This window comes from Sminthopsis crassicaudata, chromosome 3 (assembly GCF_048593235.1).
Source record: "Sminthopsis crassicaudata isolate SCR6 chromosome 3, ASM4859323v1, whole genome shotgun sequence".
NCBI classification, from domain to species: domain Eukaryota; kingdom Metazoa; phylum Chordata; class Mammalia; order Dasyuromorphia; family Dasyuridae; genus Sminthopsis; species Sminthopsis crassicaudata.
In genome coordinates, this window is record NC_133619.1 from 503,610,889 (window position 1) to 503,635,859 (window position 24,971).

General features: G+C 34.1%; 1 protein-coding gene across 1 annotated transcript in view; it reads left to right on the forward strand.

Moving 5' to 3' along the window:
- The window catches only part of LOC141563198 (N-acetylated-alpha-linked acidic dipeptidase 2-like), a 97,609-nt gene extending 77,389 nt beyond the window's left edge, over positions 1-20,220 (forward strand). The window contains exon 21 of the mRNA XM_074303949.1: positions 19,904-20,220. Coding sequence (XP_074160050.1) covers positions 19,904-20,090 — 187 coding nt within the window. The 3' untranslated portion in view covers positions 20,091-20,220. The remainder of the gene's footprint in view (positions 1-19,903) is intronic.
- The last annotated feature ends 4,751 nt before the right edge of the window (positions 20,221-24,971 follow it).

The window sequence follows — 24,971 nt, forward strand, 5'->3', positions numbered from 1 at the left end:
TAGGCTTAGACATCAATCATTATTTATACTTAAAGAACTTACTGGAAGCATCAAGAAAATGCAAATGAAGATTTAAAATAATAAAAATAGTTAAGATTTATATAGTGCTTAATATGTGCTCAGCACTGTGGCTAAGTGATTACAAATAAAATATATCATTTGATCTTCACAATAATCCTAGGAATAGGAACTAGTATTATTCCATTTTATAGAGGAGGAAGCTGAGGTTTACTCTCCCAGGGTCATATAGGTAGGAAGTGTCTGAGATTAGATTTCTTTCTGACTTTTGGCCCAGTGTTCAACACCAACTGCCCCTAAAGAAGCCATAGAAGCTGTGACTATTAATAGTAAATAACCCCCCCACCTCCAAAAAAAAGAACAAAAGTAATATAGCCCAAGAATTCTCTTTATCTTTTGAGAGGATCCTATAAAAACTTTGTGATCCCATTAAAATACACCAAATATCTATTTTACAGATATAAACAACTTTAGAAAATTTTGCATCTGGAAGATACTTAAAAGGTCATGAAGATTAAATTTTTACTTGAAGCATAAAGCCAGTTCACCAACTTTAATCTCAATTTAAAGATGTTTTATAATGGGGAACATACTGCTTAATTAAGTAACTCATTCTATTTTTTAGCAGGCTCTAATTTGAGAGGATTATAGAGGAAAATGGAATAGAGGAGTCAAAAATTAGAGTGTGGTTTCAAGTGTATGTGAATGGGAGAATGATAATCTGACTGACAAAATAAAGAAGTTCAGAGAATGCCAGTTTTATAAAGAAGATATTTCAAATACACAAACTCCATGAAATTGGTAAAATGACTCTTCAAAGGAAATTCTGATTATGCCATTTTCCTACTCAAGACTGCAGTGGTTTAGTTTTACCTTTTGGATAAAAATCGACTCTTATGTTTGGCATTTAAACTCCTTCACAATCTGAATCTAGCCTTCTTTTTCCAGGTTTTTTGGCATATTATTCTGGTTGATGAACTCTACATATCAACCCAAGTGTCCTACTTGAATATGCATCTCTCATTTCTCTGACTTTGTATGTTATCCCCAATACCTGGAATGTATTCCTTTCTCATTCTTATATTGTAGAATTTCTAGCTTCTCTAGCATCTGTTTTCAGATGATAACACATCTATTCTGAACCTTATGGTTTATTTATCCCATCTTCCTTTAGAGTCTTGGGCTTCTCAAATAAATATTTAAAAATAATTGCGAGGATAAAAGTAAAAACAAACACAATTTGTCAGCTTATCAGATTCAACAAATACTATTTTGATGTGTTAAAAAGCCTTTAATGAAAAGAAGCAGTCATTAGCTAAATTAGCAAATGAATTTTAAAAACATAAAATTGAGAAATATAAACAAAAACACTAATTTTATGATTTTTATGAATATTTAATCTTTCCCTCTAGATATTTGGAGGCAGGTATATGATGTTAAAAAGGACAGTTCTATATAGCCTGTTGATATATTTAGTTTAACAAATATTTATTGAATTATCTACTTACAGACTGTGGGTAGATGCTGAGTACATGTTGTATTTCAATATAGTCCGCAATAATGATGAAGAAACAGTTATATTTCATTAACATGAATAACTTATAAAGTGGATTTTTTTGGGAAGAAGAGGAAAGGAAAGGAAAAGTTAGTATCTGCTAAGTACTGTGTGAAGTATTTTGCAAATATTTCCCATTTATCCTCTAAAAAATCTTGGGAGATTGTGAGAGGTAAAAAACAAGTTTTTTCACAGAGCTCCAGATAAGATATTTGAATTAGAAGTAGATAATCTGAATTATAAATAGAATCATAAATCTAGAACTGGAGCAACCTTAGAGAACATATATTTCAAAGCTTCTTATTCTTTTCCTATTATTACTGAAATCTGGAGGACAGGGAAGTAGTTTATTTCATCTTTGTACACCTGGCATATAGCATATTGTTCAGAAGGTAAGTGTTTAATAAATGTTATTTAAATATTAATGCTATTTACCTATTATAACATCTATAAAGATATTTTTGGTACTTGATTGGAATGACACTAAAGAAGTAAATAAATTTAGGTAGAATTATCATTTTTTATTATATTGCATCAGCCTACCTAAGAGCAACTGATATTTGTTCCACTTGTTTCCAATTTGACTTTATTTGTGTGAAAAGTGTTTTGTAATGTTTTGTATAGTTCCTGAGTTAGTGATTCTCAGTGATTGACTCCCAAGTATTTTATATTGTGTCTGGTTATTTTAAATGGAATTTTTCATTCTATCAATTTGCACTGGGTATTGTTGATAATAAATTAAAATGTTAATGATTTTATGTGTTTATTTTATATCTTGTAACTTTGTTAAAGTTGTTAATTACTTCAACTATTTTTAGTTGAGACTCTAGGATTTTCTATACCATCATATCATCTTTAAAGAGTGATAGTTTTCTTTCCTCACTGTGTATTCTTATTCCTTCAATATTTTTTTCTTTTTTTGTGGCTATAATTAATATTTTGAGTACAATACTGAATAATAATGATGATACTAGGCATTTTTGCTTCATCTCTGACTTTACTGGGAAGACTTTTAGCCTATTGCCATTACAGATAATATTTACTGATGTTTTAGATAAATACTACTTATCATTTTAAGGAAAACTCCATTTATACCTGTGTTTTCTAATGGGTTGTTTTTTGTTTTTGTTTTTGTTTTTAATAGAAATGGATGCTATGTTTTGTTAAAAAGGCTTTTCTGCATCTTATTGAGATGATCATAGAATTTCTGTTGATTTTGTTATTGATATGGTCAGTTAATACATGCTGGTAGTTTTCTTAATATTGAACCAGCTCTACATCCCACCTACTTATAGTGTATGATGTTGGTATTTTATTGCTGGAATCTACTTGATAATTCTTTATTTTAAAATTTTGTATAAATTTTTGTTATGGAAATTGGTCCATAATTTTCTATTTTCATTCTTTCTGGTTTGAGTACCAAAACTATATTTGTGTCATAAAAGAAATTTGGTGAGACCATTTGCCCCTTTTCCTAAATAATTTATATAATATTGGAAGTTATTGTTCTTTATATGTTTGGTAGAATTAACTTGTAATTTTTACTATTCTGCCCTAACTTTGTGGGAGAGATCTAGAGAGTTTGGGATTTTCTGACTTGCTCCACTATCCTCCCAGAATTCTTGTCAATTTCTTTTTCTGGAATAGATTTAAATATTCTGTTAATTTTCTGTTAATCTGGATAATTTCTAACTTTGTAAATATTCATCCTTTCACTTAGATTGTCAGAGTTGTTGGCAATCATTTGGTCAAAATAGTTTTAATTATTGTTTTAATTTCTTTTTCATTAGTGGTGAATTCACCCTTTTCATTTTTAATACTGGTAATTTGGTTTTCTTCTTTATTTTTATAAAATCAAATTAAGTAATAGTTTATCATTTTTATTTTTTCATAAAAGGAGCTCTTAGTTTTATTAATTAGTTCAATGGTTTTCTTACATTTTATTAATCTCTCCTTTGATTTTCAGAATTTCCAATTTGATGTTTAATCAGGGATTTTTAATTTGTTCTTTTTCTAGTTTTATTAGTTGCATGCTCAATTAATTTATTTGCTTGTTTATGTTTTACTGATTAAGTATTTAGAGATAAATTTCCCCCAAGTACTGCTTTTCTGGAAGTTTTCATTTTAGGATTTTTTTCAGAAAAGATGATCAGTGGATTCTTCACTTTACTATTTTATTCTCTGGTTCTAGGATATCAGGAAAATTTTCTTTGATAATTTCTTGAAAGATGAGTCCAGGCTTCTTTTGATCATGGTTTTCAGGCAGTTCTATAATTCTTAAATTATCTGTTCTGAATTTATTTTCCAAATTAGTTGTTTTTCCAATGTTGAATTTCTCATTTTCTTCTATTTTTTTTTTCATTCTTTGGATTTGTTTGATTGATTCTTGATGTCTTATAGAATCATTAGCTTCTACTTGCCTAATTCCTAATTTATAAGAAATTATTTTCTTCAGTTAGCTTTTGTGCCTCCTCTTCCATTTGGTCAATGCTACTTTTTAATGAGTTGTTTTGTTTTTCTAAACTGTTTCTTCTTTTTTCCTCATAGTTTTTGGTACCTCACTTATTTGATTTTTAAAATCCTTTTTGAGTTCTTCCAGGGCAAATTCTGGACTTGAGAGACCAACTCATATTTCTCTTTTAAGCTTTGCATGTTTTGATATTGTTTTCCTTTTTTGAGTTTGTTTGATCTTCCCTGTCATCATGATAGCTTTCTATTATTTCTTATTTCTTTTTTTTTTTTTTTTTCTCTTTTATTTTGCTCATTTCCCAGCCCATTTCCTGACTTTTAAAGTTGATCTCTTATTAGGGAGTACTGGGAGCAGTGTCCCAAACTTCTTATGTTGGAAACTAGGGACTTAGTTATTAGCTTTCTGCAGCAGCAGCTTCTGGGGTTGTTACCTTTATCTGTTGTGCTGAAGACTGCACAGCTGGCAGTTTGTTTACTGAGCTGAGGCTAGAAGCCTGCTGACCCAGGAGAGTTGCTGAGGTGTACTGGTGTTAGGAGTCTCTCACTGGTTTGAATGAGCACTGCCTAAACTGGGTTATGTTCTTCTTTTACTCAGGTGAGACAAACCTTTTCTATAGTCCTTCTAAGTTATCTTGGACTTGAATATTGTTTCACCCTATTCTTTTGTTGGTTCTGTTGCTTTAGAATTTAACTCTTGTTTTGATTTAAAGTTATATAGAGAGAAATTCAAGAAAGCTCAGGCAACTTCTTGTCCTTTCTCTGCCATCTTGCTTCCACTTCTTTTAATTGCATTGCTGAATAAAATTGTTAATAGGCTGAATTCTAGTGCTGATGTAGATGTATAAATCTGTTATGTTTTGAGATAAAAATTTTACTTTATTACTGCTGAAGCTATTTAATATTTTACTTTATACACAATGCCAGACACAGTGGTCAGAACTCCCAGATTATGGCAGTATCATACATGTCACAAATAAGATAAAAGGCAGGCAGAGTGGTATGATGGGTAGAGAGCTGGCCTTAGAATCAGAAAAGTCTTCATGCATTCCTTATACTGAAAAATACCATCAGGATGACCTAGGGAAAGTCAGTTAGCTGCTCAGTATCCCAGGAAACTCTTTCCCAGGAAACTGTTTCAGCCTACAGTAATACAGATCTCACTTGGAGTGTCCTATACCTGTGATATCTCACATGATTTAACCACACCTACCTACATCCCCTCATAAAATGTGTATAATATAAATTGTATACTAAACTAAGGCAAATCCAGTTTAAATATCAATGCTGTATAAATGAAACCTTCCAGATTTATAGTGTGTCTAATGTCGAATCATCAGTTGTTGCTTAGAATTACTTTGTTCTATTCCTGTTACACAAAGATGGCATTATTTAGGTTGAGTCTTTTATCCAATAAATAATTGCCTTAAGTAAACATAATAAAATATATATATTTGATAAATATATTGTACACATGTATATATTTAATATCTTTACATAAGTAAATTTAAATATATTTTCAAATGAAAATAAAATAAGAAAAAAATAACATATTTGGTAGCTCCATTTTAGTGATACTCTCCCTGTATTGGACTTTGTTACCTACATCTTTATCTCATTGTACTGCACAGTTGCTCAGAGTACATTGCAAAACTTTCTTTTCTTTCACAACAGGACTCTTTGGGTCTGAACCCTGAAATACTTATAAGAAAAATGCTCTTCTATATTACCACTTACAAAGCACAAAGCCCTTTATAGACCCATTGTAAAGAATGCAATCAAAGCCCTTATTAAATATGTTTGTAATGTTTTCCTCATTCCCCTTTTCCAATCCTTTTAACAACAGAAATAATAGTTTTCCTGTAGGCCCTGAATATAGTTACTTATAATGTTGTGAATTAAAGGCCTGAAATATTCTAGACATTGCCTCTTTTAGTAAGTAACAAAAGGATTTTATAGTCTTCTCTATAGAATATATGTTGAAAAAAAATCCAGTATTTGTCTCTAGCTCTGAGAATGATGATTTATTTAGCTACACATGGAATCATACTAATGAGATCTTGGCTTGAATTATGGTTGGGTGGGAATATTAGTTTGTTCATCCATTCCTGACTACTATGATTGGGTGAAAAATGTCAGTTATACAGCTATATGCTTTGCTAATCTTAGTGATCTATAGAAGGGAACCCTGTCACGTGATAAAAGTGCTGCAGTCTGGCTCCTAAATCATGTGACTATGAACTATGGGATCAGCCCTTTGTGAAAGTATATGCCCAACACACATTGAATTTTATAGCCATACACATACATATGCATCAACTTTGCTATAATATTATTTACTATAAAGCAACACAATTCAACAGATATTTATTAAGTACTTTACAGCACCATGCTAGGAGGTAGGAATATAAAAACAAAGCATCCTCTTGCCTTCAAGGAGCTTATGTCATATTGGCACTCTAGAATATATACATACATAAATATAGTATAAAACAATGGTATAAGATATGTCTATTGGAGGCCCTATCAAAAAAGATTTAAGTACTGAAATATTAAAAGCATCTTATCCATAAGCCAATCTCATGGCATGCATATGAAGAAAAACATGGTAATGCTGTACTCCTTATTATATACACCTTTATAAGTGTCATTGTGAAGGGTTCATTAAAGAGTATCTATGTTTTTAGGCCTGCAATCTAAGTCTTCAGATTTCAAATCTAGAATTCTTTCTTTTATTCCATATTGCCAACAACTCCAAATCTTTGAACAATTTTCAGGAAGCAGACAACTAGGGTACTAGGTCATTATCTACCTATGTCAAATTTCAGAATTGGCAGCAAAATGGAGATGGAAAAAAATAGGAACTTAGCTATGAGAAAATGAAGAGTTAAAGAAATAAGCTTAGAGTCTTAACACAAAGGACAAATCTAAATGAAAAATTGGCTAAGAGCCACCACAACCTGTCTCACCGTATTGAACACATTTGAGGAGCTTTTTTTTTTAAATCATGGTAAATGGAATTATATCTAATGGGCATATTTTGATGTCCAGAGGATATACTTGAGTTGCCAATCCTTTTTATCCTTATAATCAGGAAGAAAGCAAGGGTATTAGAAGGCAGATTGATGGAGAAGTACACAAAGATACAAAGAATGTTGAGTTTAAAGCAAATTAAATAGAGCAGTTTATAACACTGTGTGTGTGATGGGGTAATGATAGGAAAGAAATCTGAAATGGTAGTTTGGAGACAGTATAAAGAGCATTTTGTTGTTGAGTGACATAGTCACCATTGTGCTTTAGGAATATCTGTTTGTCTGTAGTATAAAATATTTGGGAATCTATCTGCCAAGGGAAAGTCAGGAACTATATGAACAAAACTACAGAACACTTTCCACACAAATAAAGTCAGATTTGAACAATTGTAAAAATATTAAGTGCTTTTGGATAGGCCAAGCGAATATAACAAAAATGACAATACTACCTAAACTAATCTGTTTATTTAGTGCTGTACCTATCAAATTCCCAAGAAACTATTTTACTGATGTAGAAAAAATTCATCTGGAAGAACAAAATGTCAAGAATTACAAGGGAACTAATGAAAAAAAAAAATCAAATGAAATTGGCCTAGCTGTACCTGAACTAAAACTGTATTATAAAGCAGCGGTCATCAAAACCATTTGGTACTGGATAAGAAATTAACTAGTTGTTCAGTGAATTGGTTAGGTTCACAGGACAAAATAGTAACTATAGCAATCTAGTGTTTGACAAACCCAAAGACCCCAGCTTTTTGGATAAGAATTCACTATTTGACAAAAACTGCTGGAAAAATTGGAAACTAGTATGGCAGAAATTAGGCATTGACCCGCACTTAACATTATATACCAAGATAAAATTGAAATGGGTTCATGATCTCGACATAATGAAATTATAAATAAATTAGAAGGACATAGGATAGTTTACCTCTCAGACCTATGGAGGAGGAAGGAATTTGTGACCAAAGAAGAACTAGAGATATTATTGATCATAAAATAGAAAATTTTGATTATATTAAGTTAAAAAGTTTTTGTGCAAACAAAACTAATGCAAATAAGATCAGAAGGAAAGCAATAAACTGGGAAAACATTTTTTACATTCAAAGGTTCTGATAAAGGCCTCATTTCCAAAATAGAGAATTAACTCAAATTTATAAGAAATCAAGCCATTCTCCAATTGATAAATGGGCAAAGCATATGAACAGACAATTTTCAGATTAAGAAATTGAAACTATTTCTAATCATATGAAAAGGTGCTCCATATCAATATTGATTGGAGAAATGCAAATTAACACAATTCAGAGATACACCTCTCAGATTGGCTAAGATGACAGGAAAAGATAATGACAAATGTTGGAGGAGATGTGGGAAAACTAGGACACTGATATGTTGTTGGTGGAATTATAAACCAATTCAACCATTTTGGAGAACAATTTGGAACTGTACTCAAAAAGTTATCAATCTGTGCATACCCTTTGATCCAGTAGTGTTACTACTGCACTTATATCCTAAAGAGATCTTAAAGAAAGAAAAGGGACCCACATGTACAAAAATGTTTATGGCAGCCTTTTTTGTAGTGGCTAAAAAATGGAATCATTAGAAACAGGGGTGAAGGAGATGAGTTCCATTAAATGCATATTAACTACAAAACTGGAGCTTATATATATATATATATATATATATATATATATATATATATATATATATATATATATTCATTTCCTTTTAGTCTTTTACAACTACTTTGTCAACATCTCCAAACCTCACCTGCAGTTATAAAAGTAAAACTCCCTAACATCTTCCTTACCATCTCTTTTGAATCAAACTTAAAATCTGGTTCCACTAACTCTTCAAATGCCATTGGATTTTGTAATTAAATTAGTTTGGTGTCATTGGTAGAGCCCTAGCAAAGTTCAGTTAAGAAGCACATATCAAGCACTTTTTGGATACTTTTGCTAGGTTCTAGGAGTGCAAAAACATCAAATGAGACATGACCTTATTGCTCTGTGAACTAACTTCTGAAACTGTGGATTGAGACCCCATATGACAGGGATGGTGAATCTTTTTTTCTGCCAGTAATCATTTGGATATTTATAACATCATTTGTGGTCCATATAAAATTGTCAACTTGAAGAACTCAAGCAGTGAGAAATTGTTGTCAACTGGTTGCTTTGGTAGGGCCAGACCAAATGATTTCATGGACTTTATATGGCCTATGGGGCCAAATGTTTCCTACCTCTGTCATATGGGGTCTCATAACTAAATGTAGGGATTGCAAAATTGCAATTTTTATAAGTAAATGTTTGGTTTGTATACTTATTTTATATATTCATATAGGTTCATATAAAAAATTTTAGGCAAAAAGGAGTCATGAGTAGAAAAGTTTTAAGAAACTTTGCTTCATGTAACCTTGGAAAACTCATTCAACCATTGTGTAATCTCAGTTTCCTCATATATAAAATGAAGAGTTGGGAACTATATATTCACTAATTTTTTTTTCTCAGTCCTATAATGCTGGGGGAACCTAGATTTTTGTCCTAGTTCTGTAAATAACTTACTTTATATTTTCATGTCAGAGTAGAAAGATATTGAAGCAGGAGTCCTAGGTTTGAATCCCTAGCTTTGCTTCTTATGACTTTTTTAAACTTAGAGAAGTCACTTATTTCAACTCTCTAAGTTTCATCTTTTTCATCTGTAGCATGAGTAGATTAGATTAAATTATCTGTAAGGTTCTTTGCACTCCTTAAAAAGTCAGAGGATTTTCAATCAATTTAATCTCACTGTTACTGCCTGTGAGTAATTTACATGCCAATAATACAGCTTACCCACGATGCTGAGGAGGCAGGAGGATGTCTTGATCCTAGTAGTTTAAAACTACAATAGAACTAAAGTTTAGCAGGAGTCCTCAAATAAATCCATCATCAATGTGATAATCTCCCTCAACTTGATGGGCCATCATGTGGCATAATGTTCAGTGAACTAGCTCAGGTCAGAAAAAGAATTGATCAAAACTCCTGCATTTTTTCATAGTGAGACTGACTCTTTGAAAAGTGCCTGTACTTCCTATACTACTGCCTAAGATAGGTAGGGAAGCCCAACTTTAAAAAAAAATCTCACTGTGTTTGTTTCATCTTCTGTCAAAATGGGGATATCATTTGGATGCTTCTGTGAATTAAATGGAAATTATATCCATAAAAGTAGTTTTAAAAGCATGAAACAAAATCCAAAGTATTATTCTAATATGGAGCTGGCTGACAGTTTTTTATTTGCAAATCCTTTAAATAATCAGTGGACTTTCTATGGCATGACAGATGGCAGAGGGAAATGAGAATGATATAAGCTCTCTTCTTCAAAAAAGTCACAGGAGATTAAAAGGAGTAGGGAGGAGTAGTCAGACACAAAGGAGAACTTACCCACCCTCTTATCTAATTTTCCATGACTTCCAGATACATTCAGACTAAAGCTCTTCCTAACTTGTCATAGTTTTAGTGGAGGATCAAACAGTATATAAATATTCATTTTTAAAAAGAAAGATCTCTTTAAGACCATAAAAATCTTTAAAAACTAAGAATCCTGAATGTCCGGTGTACTTCAGGGTTTCCAAATAAGTAGTGTTAAAAGAGATATTCATTGCCTGTATAATATTGCTGTATGCAAAGCTTCCTGCTGTAACAGTCTGATAGAGCAACTTTAATCAACTTGAGCTTTAGAAGGAAGTGGATTTGAACACTGAGTTAATTTTCTGATATGCTTATTTAAAGTGACATATTCTTCCTTGGAATGTGGAGTGTAGATGCTATACTAAAGAAAGAATTGTATGATATGAGCTTTTTTTTTTACAGGAAGAGAACAGTGTGGGCTTTAATTCTGTTTTTGCAATTGAATTGCCAGTATCAATTCAATTCAACAGGCATTTATTACACACCTATTATATGCAAGATGTGTTATTATTTCAGGGAACTCATTTGAACTCTGTATTGTCATAATTTGCTACACAGGTTTGTCATTGTTTAAATTTTATTTCTAACTTTTTTGGGTCACTTAGTATATTTATAATTTGGAAAATATACTTATAATTTATTTTGTTGTTCAGTCATTTCCAACTCTCTAAGACCCTATTAATGAGGGAAAAGAAAGGGGGAACCCCATTTCTCAGTGCATAGATAATCCCATGAGGCACAGTGTCCCCTGTAAAATGAATTTACAGGCCCGAAAATCTAGATTGATAAATAAAAGGTTTACTGTAGAAATTTGGAAGTTAAGTTAGAAAGACGCCAGGGCCAAAAGTGGCCCTGGGCAGGCAGGAGCCCTTACATGGCTGGAAGGATACCATGTGTTGGCTGGGAGGGTTCCTGTAATGAGAGAGTTTCTGGCTCACCTCTTTTATACCAAAAGATTGTGGACGGTATCTAGTTCTGGCGGGCTTTTCAGTTAGCTCAGATCAGGTGAGGGCTGGGGGAAGTTGAGCTGATAGTGGGGGGCTGGGCCCGAATAATCTTAAAGGGACTTCAACCCCCATCAGTTCCCTCCTTAAACAGTTGAGACTTAAATTCATTTAAGAAAAACGAAAATTTGGGGCAGTGTCCTTCATTTAAGGAAAGGTTGAAGATTTTCTCCAAAGATCTTCAGAGTAGTGGGGTCCCCTCGTCTTGTTCCCCCCTCAAACCATCGCCTCCAGATGCATGTGGGAAAAGGGGCATCAATCTCCTCTTTAACTGCTTCAATCTGACAAGGGTCGTAGAGATTTGGGGTTCCATGCCAGGAGGTGAGGTGTGAGGTATGGGGGATGGCAGCAGGGCATCGAGGAGGTGTCCCAGTCAGTTGTCCCCAATCAAAGTTCTCCAGGCTAAAAGGCCAGCTGAGAATCCAAAACCTAGGGAAAGCCTAGACAAAACAGATCTCGGGAACAGATTAAAAGTGGGGTGTCATCCAGGGTAGAGATGGTGACATTCAGGAGAATGGGGCCTTTAGCAAGAAATGCATCAGGTCCCTTCTATGGGCTACTTGTCTGATGGCCCATCTAATTATCAAAGAGAAATAGGAGAAAATGCTGAGAGAAAAAGATCATTTGTAGTCTAGCTCTTTCACCCTTAATTTCCAGGAAAGATAATTTCTCCTGGGGGTGGGATTAACGGGTGTGGACCAGAAGCCAGGGGAGGCAAGAGGCCTCTAGTAGATTTAATGAACCACTGCTCTTCTGTAAGGCAGGGTCTAGGGATGGATATGTATCCCCAGTTGTCAGAGCTGCAGATCAAGATAAGAATGCAGTTTAAGCTCTTGGAAATGTTGGAAAAACTGTGCTTCTTGAAGAGAGTTAGTTATTCAATAAGCAAAGATCCTGAATCTTTTCCTTCCTAGTTTCCCCACTCTTTATAGAGAAGGGGTGAAAAGTGTCAGCATAGCCTACCCAGCTTACCGGGCCCCTGTGGTGTTCGGGCTGTCCTGAGATACAGGGCCAGACCTCAAATTCCTACCAGGGAGCAGGATGCTGGGGGGCCAGTTCAACCCTTGTGGTGTTCTGTGGTGGTGAGAAGGCAGTTCCTCCTGCTCGGAATCAGGGCAGAGACTGGGGTCTTCTAAGGCTTAAGTCTAGAAGAGATTTGCATTAAAAGAGCATCTCTGCTTCTTTCTGAGTGTCTGGAGGCAGGAGTTGCCCTGAGAAGAGAACTGAGAGTCTCAGGTTAAGAAGATAAAGGAAATCAACAGGTGTTAGAAATCAGTTTTGGTCTTACAGATCTCTATTAGTTGTCCAGTAGCAGACAGATGACCAGGCTAAATACTTATTTGGCCAAGCATTTAGGATACAATGATTACATATAATCAGGCTAGAAACAACAAGGTATGATATAATTGAATTGCATTAACAATTTCTATTGACTATTGCTCTGATGTTAAAATCAGTTACATGAGGAAAAAATGCAAGAACATAAATTCTAACCAAATGTTTATCATAACCTTATATTGATAACAATAAGGAATTTGTCCCCATAGGTTCATATCCAAGTAAATGATATTCATACAAATTATTCATACAAACCAGTTTGTTTTAAAATACCCAATGCAAATACAATCATATACAGAATGTCTAATTCGACATAAGAGAATTCAAGAAATTAGCAGTTCTTTTAGAAATAAATCCTACCGAAGTATGGATGGCATTCACAGAAACCCAGGCTAAGTTTGAACATTGCTCTTTTTCTCAACCTTTTCGATTCAAAGGGGCTAGCTTCCTAACAGCAGGGAAGCCCTGTTAAGGTGAGTGGAGAGAGATTAGTTCAGTGGAGTTTATTGAGAGGCAGTAACCAGACCAACTCTATAGCTTTCATTCCCTTTAGGCATCCCTAAGAGAGAGAGAAATGCAACAAAAAAAAACTTTTATTTTGTTAGAGCTGTGCCATGACATCTCAATGAGCAATGCTTGGCTTGAGCATAGAGCTCCAGACAGCTGATAGAGTGTAGGGGGTTTGTGTTACCTAATAGAGGCAAGAGCAATATTGGAGTAGGTTTCTAGAGAGATGACATAATCAGTGGAGACAGCATCTTGATAAGGCATTCCCATAGCTTGGGATGGGAGAGACATTCTGCTATTCTGAAATATAAGATCTTATCAAGTATTCTGATAAAGAGGCAGGGGGAGGTTTTGTAGAACTAAGAGGCAGGGAAACTGAGGCAGGACAATAAAACAAAGCAGACTAAAACTAGAAAATACAAGGACTTGTGGCAAGAACCAGTTTTTCCCCAATAACCCAGTATTATTAACATAGAACAGCACTTCTTATTCAGAGAGACACACACCTCCCTGTTTAAATCTTTGCAGTTGGGGGGCATCTCAACCAGAGATGGACAGTCTTTAGATCTGTGGTCATTTGTGCATTTAACTCAGCGTCTGCTGTGTAGCAGTGCTCAGACAGTCCTGCTGCCCTGAGAAGGCACCCCAAGTCAGGGGCTCCGAGAGAGACAAAAAATGGAGTTTGAGAGCTTCATTCTCTCTCTCTCTCTCTGTCTCTGTCTGTCTGTCTGTCTGTCTGTCTGTCTCTCTCTCTCTCTCTCTCTCTCTCTCTCTCTCTCTCTCGGGAGGACAGATTTTCTGAGTAAATGATGCAATTAGACCAAGAAACAGGATGCCCCAAACCATTAGTGTTCTGATGTCAAAATGCTGAAATAATAATTAAGGAAATGGGGTAACAGGGGTGGAGAAACAGATCAGAGAGACTGCCAGTCCTAGGACAGGTGTCTGATTTTGGTAATTTCTAAAGAATAATCCCAAAGACTGAATAAGGGATTTCTTTTTTTTTTTTTTTTTTTTTTTAAATTTTATAATTATAACTTTTTTTTTTTTGACAGTACATATGCATGGGTAATTTTTTACAACATTATCCCTTGCACTTACTTCTATTCAGATTTTTTTCCCTTCCTCCCCCAACCCCCTCCCCCAGATGGCAGGCAGTCTTATACATGTTAAATATATTACAGTATATTCTAGATATAATATATGTGTGTAGAACCGAATTTCTTGTTGCACAAGAAGAATTGGATTCAGAAGGTAAAAATAACAGTTTACACTCATTTCCCAGTGTTCCTTTTCTGGATGTAGCTGATTCTGTCCATCATTAATCAATTGGAATTGGATTCGCTCTTCTCTATGTTGAAGATATCCACTTCCATCAGCATACATCTTCATACAGTATTATTGTTGAAGTGTATAGTGATCTTCTGGTTCTGCTCATTTCACTTAGCATCAGTTAATGTAAGTCTCTCCAGGCCTCTCTGTATTTCTCCTGTTGGTCATTTCTTACAGAACAATAATATTACATAACCTTCATATACCATAATTTACCCAACCATTCTCCAATTGATGGACATCCATTCATCTTCCAGCTTCTAGCCACTATGAAAAGGGCTGCCACAAACATTTTGGCACATACAGGTCCCTTTCCCTTCTTTAGTATTTCCTTGGGATATAAGCCCAGTAGTAGTATGGCTGGGTCAAAGGGTATGCACATTTTGATAAATTTTTGGGCATAATTCCAGATTGCTCTCCAGAATGGTTGGATTCTTTCACAACTCCACCAACAATGCATCAGTGTCCCAGTTTTCCCACAGCCCCTCCAACATTCATCGTTATTTGTTTCTGTCATCTTAGCCAATCTGACAGGTGTGTAGTGGTATCTCAGAGTTGTCTTAATTTGCATTTCTTTGATCAATAGTGATTTGGAACACTCTTTCATATGAGTGGAAATAGTTTTAATTTCATCATCTGAAAATTGTCTGTTCATATCCTTTGACCATTTATCAATTGGAGAATGGCTTGATTTCTTATAAATTAAAGTCAATTCTCTGTATATTTTGGAGATGAGGCCTTTATCAGAATCTTTAACTGTAAAAATGTTTTCCCAATTTGTTACTTCCCTTCTAATCTTGTTTGCATTAGTTTTGTTTGTGCAGAAACTTTTTAATTTGGTGTAATCAAAATTTTCTATTTTGTGATCAATAATGGTCTCTAGTTCTCCCTTGGACACAAACTCCTTCCTCCTCCACAAGTCTGAGAGGTAAACTATCCCATGTTCCTCCAATTTACTTATTTCATTTCATTGGAATTTCCTAATGTTTTCTTTCCAGTAGAGTGTAATGAAAACAATATCTATCTGGCAATTGAGTTTCACCTCTGACTACTTCCTCCTTGTTTGTGTCTGATATCCCAAATATTTAATATATTGGCCAATTATTTTGAGTGGAATTTCTCATTCAATCTTATCCTACTTCACTTAATTGGTTATATATAGAAAGGGGTAATGATTTGTATTTATACAAAAAGGCTGCAGCACCACCAGTTCCATGAGGCATTAAGAAGCTCCAATTGCTCTGTAGGGGAAGCTCGGGCTAATCACCTCTCTGCCCTAGGAGCAGAACTCAACTTTTAAAATTAGCAAAAAAGCAAAAAAAGTGCTGACCATAGAGAGCTACTCTGGAGACAGGGAAGAGCAGAACACAAACCCAAAAGAGGAATAAACACCTCCAGATAAAGCCTCAAAGGGAAATATGAACTGATCTTCAAGTTCAAAAGACTTTGGAACAGTTCAAAAATCTTAGAGAGTTAGAAGAAAAATAGGGAAAAGAAATTAAATGAAAACCCCAAAGAGTATTTTAGCTAGATGCAAAATTATATATCAGATCAAAGAGAAAATACTGTAAACAAGCAGAAAGAAACAATTAAAATATCAAGGTGCCATAATTAGGATTCCCAGAACCTAGGAGCTTCTACATTAAAGAAATATAGTTTAGAAGGCAAAGGTACTTGGGCAATAACCAAGAATCAACTACCCACCAAAAGCATTTATCTTTCAAGGGAAAAGATGGACATTCAATGAAACAGGGGATTTTCAATCTTTTTTTATGAAAAGACCAGAACTGAACAGAAAATATGATCTTCAAATACAAGACTCAAGGAAAGCATAAAAAAGTAAAAAACATTTTTTTAAAAGGTTAAATGTTAAAATGTTCACATTCCTATATCAGAAAATGATACATGTAACTCCTGAAAATGGTACCTTTGTCAGGGCAGTTAAAAGGGATATACTTGGAAGGTGTAGGTGTAAGTTGATTTTAATGATATAAAAAAAAAAATAGGGGTGAAAAAAGTATTGTACTGGGAGAATAGTAGATAAGTAAAATGGTGTAAATTATGTTACCTAAAGAAGCACAAAAAGACCTATTACCTATTACAGTTGAGGGAAGGAAGGGCATTGAAATGAGCATTGTTTAATGTCATCAGATTTGGCTCAAAGAGGGGACTTTCATGCATGCTTAGTTTGGTATCAAAATTTATCTCACCTTATAGGGAAGTAGTAGGGGAAAGAGAAAAAGAAAGAAGGAGGGAAGAAGTAGAATGGGAAACAGATAAGAAGGGGGTGACTAAAAAAAGGGAGGACAGATTAAGGGAGGGTGGTAGTCAGAAGCAAGTGAGAAGGAAAAGGGTAAAAAAAGAGAGAAAACTATAATTTTGGAAAAATAAGCTGACAGGAAATATAGAATTGGCCATTTTAACTATGAATGAGAATGGGATGAATTCTCCTATAAAATGGAAGTGAATAGCAGAGTACAATAGGTTGTTAAGAAACATTTGAAGCAGAGATACATACAGAGTAAAGGTAAAAGACTGGAGCAGAATTTATTGTTTTCAGCTGAAGTGAAAAAAGCAGATACATAGATTCAGAGCTAAAAAAAAGACCTTTTAATCTATTAAATTCAGCCCCCTCATTTTATAGATGAGAAAACTGACACACAGAGTGATTTCTTTAGGATCATATAGCTAGTAAGTTGCTGAGGCAATGTTAACTCTTAAGTTCAATGTTCTAACCACTGTTCTACCTAGTTACCTCAAATCAAATAGTTTTTTTTTCTATATTTATGCTGCTAATAGCATTTTCTTTTCTTATTCCTATACTAGCATTTTTGCCATTATGTAAAATAATAGAAGAAATAATGAACACCCTTACTTTACCACTGAATTTTATTGAAAAAGTCTCTAATGTTTTTCAGCTAAACATAATTCCAAGTTTGGAGTTTGAACTGTATTTTCTATTTTGAGGATTAGTAAATTTTTAAATGTTTTAGACACAATGAGTGCTTTATTTTGCCAAGGCTTTACTGCAACTATTGATGTTATCACATGATTTTCTTTGATCTTGTCATTAATATAATGTCTTTAATATTAATAATGTTTGAATTAACTTTGCATTGCTGGTATAGATCCAAGCTGGTCATAGTATAGCACTGTATACACTATTTATAGTCTCTTGAAGTAGAACATCTGGAATTTTTTTTTTTTTTTTGGTTGTTTGGTAATGGTTGGGGGGAATTCAGTGATTCTTAAACTACCTATTCATCTATCCTTGACTTGTCTGACAAGTCAGTTGTTTGAAAGTTGATGCCTGAAATTCTTTCCTTTTTTTTTTTTCCAAAAAAAAAAGTTTTTTCTTGGCTAATGAAATCATTGTATTCTTTTCTTCTCCATTCTGATTTTCAGGCATTCTCTTACCTGGGTAAGATTTTCCATTTTAATTTCAATATTAATTATTCTTTCTATTCTTTCCTCCAAAGTTCTTATTTCACATATAATTTCATTTTTAAAAAAAATATATTTCTTCCAGGTACTTTGCAAGTTCTTGTAGTCATGCCACTTTTTTTTTTTTTTTTTTTTTTTTTTTTTTTTTTTTTTTTTTTTTATGCTCTTCTTATAGTTGTTTCTTCTTTTTACTGCTTGGACCTATATTTAATACTTTTGCTCTATAACATTTCTTCAAAGTGTTTATTGCTTTCATATGTTTCTTCCCATCCCCAAACAATTCCAGATTTGGGACTATGTGTTAACGATAGTTTCTACCCTGTCCAGTACCTATAGATCATCTCCCTTGATTTCTTCCATTTCTGCTATTGCCTTCTACCTTTTCGAGTGTTGCTACATTCAGAGCAGTGATATATTTCAGACTCCCAAGATTGTCTGGGATGACAGTACCAGATTTTTTTTAAAATGAGTTCCAGCAAATGTTATGGGCTAAGCAGGAAATACTTATCTCTCCCATAATAGTATTTTAAAAACCAGTCACTAAATGAAGCATTTCAGATCAGAATTCTATAGAACACATCCTCCTTTCCTGTACCCCCTTCCAATTCTCAGGATATCCTGTTCTAAATCATCCAAATTTTCACAGTCAGAAGAATCACAACCACATTTTCAGATATCCTTGAAGCTTTTCCATTTAAATATGGACAGACTTCTGGATTTTTTAACCTATCCATCTCCCTTTTTGACAAGCTCTCCTTGCCTTCGGGCTTTGGGCAATATTTTTGTGTAGACCTAATCTGGATAAAGACAAGAATTTACTATTGTTTCTCTTCAAACTTCTTAATCATTATTCAATTTGATTCTGGTTATAGATCTTAGTGGACTGAAGAGTTACATATTCAAGAGCCTAAAGCTTTTCTATAATTTATTATACAATCATCCTAATCAGCAGTTTGGGGAGGTGTCTGTTGTTATCATAATGCTTGTTATGCCCCATTCTTAGGAGCTACCTCACCCCACATTCTTTTATTATAATTTTGAGGAGAGAGTTGCAAGTGAGATAAAAAATGAAAAAATTCTAAAAATCTTTCTTAATTGATCCTGTTCCAGAAAACCTGCTAATATTTCATAGTCCCTTCCCCCACAGGGGACTAACCCAGAATATTTAAAATATGAATCTTCCTCGAAAAATTTTTCACAACAATGGTACTTATTGCTATAGTTATAGTCTGCAAATAATTTATATGTACTATTAACCTTATCAAAACATATGTATTGGTATATTGAATATGTAAACCTTGAATGTGAAAAGACTAGTGTGTCTCATCATTCAGATACATTGTTTTTCCTTGACTTTGTTACAAAGTAGCTCCCTCATACAATAATCTGTGTGTTTCCTCTCTTCCCTACTTCTTTTCAACAGAAAGCAGCCAAAAGTCAGTAGGTAGTGTATTTTGTAAATTTGAAATTTAGTTTCATATTTCCTCTAGTATTGTGTACCTAACCAATGAGCACATTTTTCCTTCCTCATATCCTAAAGTGATTTTCATTAAATTATTATATACAAATTTCAAAAAGTGTTGATCAATTAATTTACTTTTCCTTTTTTTAAAATGAGTTTCAGCAAATGTTATGGGTTAAGCAAGGAGTACTACTTATCTCTCATAGTAATATTAAAAATCAGATCACTAAATTTCATTTAATGCTTCATTATGAGAGAAAAAAACTATTTACCAATCTGCTTTGATTTGTGGTTTCTTTTCATAGACACATCATCTTTGCTCCAAGTAGTCACAACAAATATGCAGGGGAATCATTTCCAGGAATCTATGATGCCATGTTTGATATTGAAAACAAAGCAGATCAACAGGAGGCCTGGGAAGAAGTTAAAAAACAGATCTCCATTGCTGCATTTACAGTTCAAGCAGCAGCAGGGACTCTGAAAGAAGTGTAATAAGAAGATGGCAGCAGAAAGCTCTGCCCATGTGACCAGCCACAAGCACCACTGGAGAGAAACCAGAGAACAAGATTCACCTTTAGTTTCTCTCTGATAACCCACGAAGTCATAGTTTAAACAAACAAAATCTGTGTAACTGCTATCTTATATGACATTCTTCATCCATTCACTACAAAGTGCTTTATCAGTTTAGCTAATCATCTGCTTGAAATGACTTAAAAATTTCCCCTTTCCCTAGATGAACCTGAGAAAAGACATTGGAAGTTCTTTACATAGGCATAGCTCTATAAAATTTATACTAGAAGAGGATAAAAAACAAAAATCTTGAAGAAGTAGGAATCAATTTTGTAAAATGTGGCAAGTTAAAGTATCAGCTTTATAATTCCTTAAACTTAGTTCAGGTCAGGAGTCTAGTTGAGAAACAATCAAAGATTTAAGAGATAATTAAATGGTGCTCTAGACTTTTAAGGGCAAATCCATAACACTCTCTACTTAGGAAAAGTCTTAATTACCTCCTTTGATAAAGGAAACATTTCTAAATATCCCTTAACAGTGGTTTTCTACTTGCTGTTGAAGACCTCTAGTGATGGATACTGCTGCCTCCTGAAAGCAGTAGTTTTCATTTTCAGAGAGAATTGTTAGGGATTTTTTTCTGATATGAAATGTAAATCCACCTCATTATAGTTTTCCCTTAGTTCAAAACTCTGGCTCCTGGAGTCACACATAATAATCCTAATACTTTCTCCAGCTCATAGTCCTTCAGTTATTTTAAGATATACATTTCTTTGCATGTCCTTCCTCCTTCACTGATCCATCCTCAATTCCCATCCAAGTCGTCTTCTCCCCACCTCAACCCTACCAAGCTAAAGAGCAACACTTCCACAGACTCCACTTAGGCACTTTCCTATGAACATTCTCCAGCTTGTCAATGTCTCTCTTTAAAAAAAACAATTCTTCCAATTGTGGTCTAGTCAAAAAATATCACACTGGGTTATTTGTTATATTTATTTCTTTTAACTTAGTCTAAGATCATATTAGCATTTGGTGGGGGGACTGGTATCTGACATCTGACTTTAAACTCATTTTCATTTTGCATTCAGCTTTAAAGATGGAACCCTTTATTATCTTTTTTCTTTTAAAATAATAGCAATAACACATCACCACTGGGCCAGGTGAATTCAGAAATACCAAAACTTTGATAATTTAGACATTAAACATCTGCTTCATACAAGGCATTGTTCTAAGATTAAAAATATAAAGATGAATAAAAACCAGGCCTCTTCTGGCCTCTAGAATTTTATGATCTTATAGACAAATTTAAACATGTTAAGTCTAAAGGAGATAATAAAGTTGCCCCAAGAGATTTGAGAAGATGCTGTTCTTATTTTTAATGGAGAGATGTGCTATAGGAAGTGGAACCTGAATTCTCTTGAAAATCTTTACTATCTTTACTATAGCTTTAAGTGCTAGCATCATGAAGTTCATGCTTTTTACTATGTAGAAGAGCTGTGAAAGCAATCATAGTCTTTTATCTAGAGATGACTGTTTTATATTTGTATGTTCAATGACATTAGTGATTTAATAAACTTGATTATCTGAAATTTTGGTTTCCTGTACATTAGGAATAAAAAATTTAGGATAAATTCTAGAAATAAACATATGTTAAAAGCAGTTAGCCTGATTTTCCAACCATGAAATGGAAAACAAATTTAAAACAATATAAATAATATGTGTTTATAATGTATTAAATATAACAAGGTAGCATGATTTTTCCAATTATGACATTTAAAAACCCATTAAATATGTATGTAGACATATATAATATACATATTGACATGTATGTATTCATATAGCACTACTTATAAGTAGTATATTAATACTAATAAAAGTAGTATATTATGGAGATTTCAAACTGGATATGCTTTGGACATTGTAAACTCAAATACAAAACTAAACTCATTGTATCTGCCCAAAGTTAAAACCTCTCCCTCTTTTCAAAGTTCCCAATACTGTTGACAGCATCATCATCCTCCAGGTCAACTAGGCTTGCAACTAAGTGTCATCCTTGACTCCACTCTTTCCCCAAATCCACCCCCTAAATCCAAACTTTTGCCAATTCCTGCAATTTTACCTTATTAAAATCTCTTCTTTAACATTGCCACCAACCCAGTGCAGCCCTTAGAACCTTAGTGGGCTATTAATCTCTCCCCATTCTAATCCATCCTCCACTCAATCATAAAACTGATTTTCCTTAACTGCAGAATTGATCATGCCATCCTCTGTTCAGTAAGCTCTAGTGACCCCATATCACCTCTAAGGTCAAATATAAAATCCTCTGACATTCGAAGCTCTTCATGATTTCCATCCTGATCCTCCCCTTTCCTTTTTTTTTTTTTTTTTTTTTTACACTGCTCCACATATTCTCTTATCTAATGACAATGGTTTCCCTTTTCAGGACTAGCAAATGGAAGAGAAATTAGACTTATTTTGCTAGTCCCAGTTCTTTCAAATTCTAATTTTTTGATTTTTAAGACATATTGAGAGGTATAGTATTTAGGCTAGGCAAATGACATTCCTACTACTGTTTGCATTGGCCAGAATGTTCTTGTGGTAGTGTGTTCAGTTCTGAGGGTCCTTTTCCAATTCTAAGACTCTCTTATTTGGGAAGGAGGAGGGATCAGACTTACTCTGCCTCCAGAAGAAGATTAAAGAAAGTTATTATAAGGAGGTTGCTTTTTCAAAAGAAACAATCTTAATTAAAATTGTCTAAAATATCACATACCTTTGAAAAGTGATTTTTAACCCTCACATCTCAAGTATTCAGAACAGAGGTAACAATCTCCTATACATTTTATAGATTAGCTTAATACTGTACAATTGTATTAATCTAATCTACAAAATCTGTAGGGGATTGCTGAAACAATCCTCTATGGTTTTTGCAGATTAGATTAATTCATCCCCAAGGGGATTATACTAAATGACCTCTAAGGTCTAATTCAAACTCAGCCTTTGAAATTAAAACTTGTTGGAATCCAGATAGATGAATGGGAAAAACATAGACTTCACAGGGCATATAATGTGCCTTATACAAACACATATGCATATGTTATGTGTAATCCATTTTCTAGTTTTAAAAATTACAGGCTTTTTTATACAAGATTTCAGAATCTCAAAGGTATTAAGCATAAAATATTAAACTAAAGAGGTTAATGTAAGTCTGGCCTTGGCTTTTCCATTGAGTATGACTTCAGTTTACTCATTCACACTTTCTGGGTCTCAGTCTCTAAATTAATTAAGCAGAAAGACATATCTTTAGACTGACTATATGGAATCCTAGGTAGCACTGTATGGGATGGGTGCTAGACCCCCTTATCCAAATTAAGTAATCACAGACATCTTTAAATACAAGAGAAGGCATTTATTTGGTCCTCGCAAGGAGAGGCCCAAGCACACCTGGGCAAACATAGAGCCTCTCAGCTCCCATTTCCTAGCATGTGCTTGACCCTAGCAAGCCGGGAATAAAGAATCTGACCCAAGTGTTTTCACTGGATGGACTAAAAACTAAGTAACCATCACTACTCAATGGTCAGTAATGTGATCTTCTTTCTGTGGGTCATGGAACTTCCTGATACTTCCTGAAGCTGGGACCCAGGGTCTATCCTTTCTAGCCCTACAAACCCCTGAGAATCATGTGACAGGCTGCGGGCCTAAGGTCTGACTCACTCCATCTCATAACCTTTTTGAGAGACTTTCACCTGGTTCCATTCAGCACAATGGATAGAACACCAGTCAAGAGAACCTGAGTTTAAATTCCACCTTAAACATTTAACTAGCTATGTGACCCTGGACAAGTCACTTACTCAATCTTAGTTTTCATTCATACTTTCTGGGTCTCAGGCTCTAAATGAAGCAGAAAGACACATCTGAAGGTTATATGGCATTCTAAGTAGCACAATGGATAGAGCACCAGGCTTAAAAGCAGAAGAACCTGAGTTTAAATTCTACCTCAGATACTTAACCAGTTGTATAACCCTGGAAAAGACATTCAACCTCTTGTTGCTTTAGTTTTCTTATTGGTAAAATGGGGATAATAGCACCTATCTCCCAAGGTTGTCAGGTGGACTGAGATAAATGTAAACACTTAGCACAGTGCCTGACACATAGTAAGCTTGATATAAATGTTGAGTTGTGTATAACTTTTTGTGACCCCATTTTGGGTTGTCTTGGCAAAGATACTGTAATGCTTCAACATTTTCCTTCTCCAGTTCATTTTATAAATAAGGAAATTGAGGCAAATAGTGTTAAATAACTTGTCCAGAATCACACAATTAGTAGTATCTGAGATAAAATTTGAACTCAAAAAGGAGTCTTTTTTCACAGTAATGACCACAAAAAACAAAAGCAAAAAGGGATTTATGATCTTGAGAAAAATGGCAGCTCCTAACAAGATATCTGTAAAGAATTGTAGAGCACAAACTGCAAAACATAAGATTAAATAGGCCCTTGGTACCCCCCAGTCCCACCCCTTTTCTATTGTCTGGAGGAATCCAGGCTTATATTCTAAATAAGAAAGTCTGTCCCAGAAACAAAAGAATATTAATAAATAATAAACTCTTAAATAGAGAATTGCTATACAAGTAGATAGTCTTGGATGAGAGAATTCTCTTACCTGAATTTCCAAAGCCATCATTATCTTTAAAAAGTACTTAAATGCTAATTAAGAAGTGGTGGGAAACAGGCAAGGAAACATTCATCCAAGACAGGGGAACACCTGCAGCTTTTTAGCTATAACCCAACTTTTGAGCTGTAGTTCAAAGACTCAAGGCCATATTCCCATGAGAGATCTTCACTCAGTTTATTCCATGCAGCCCTCATAAC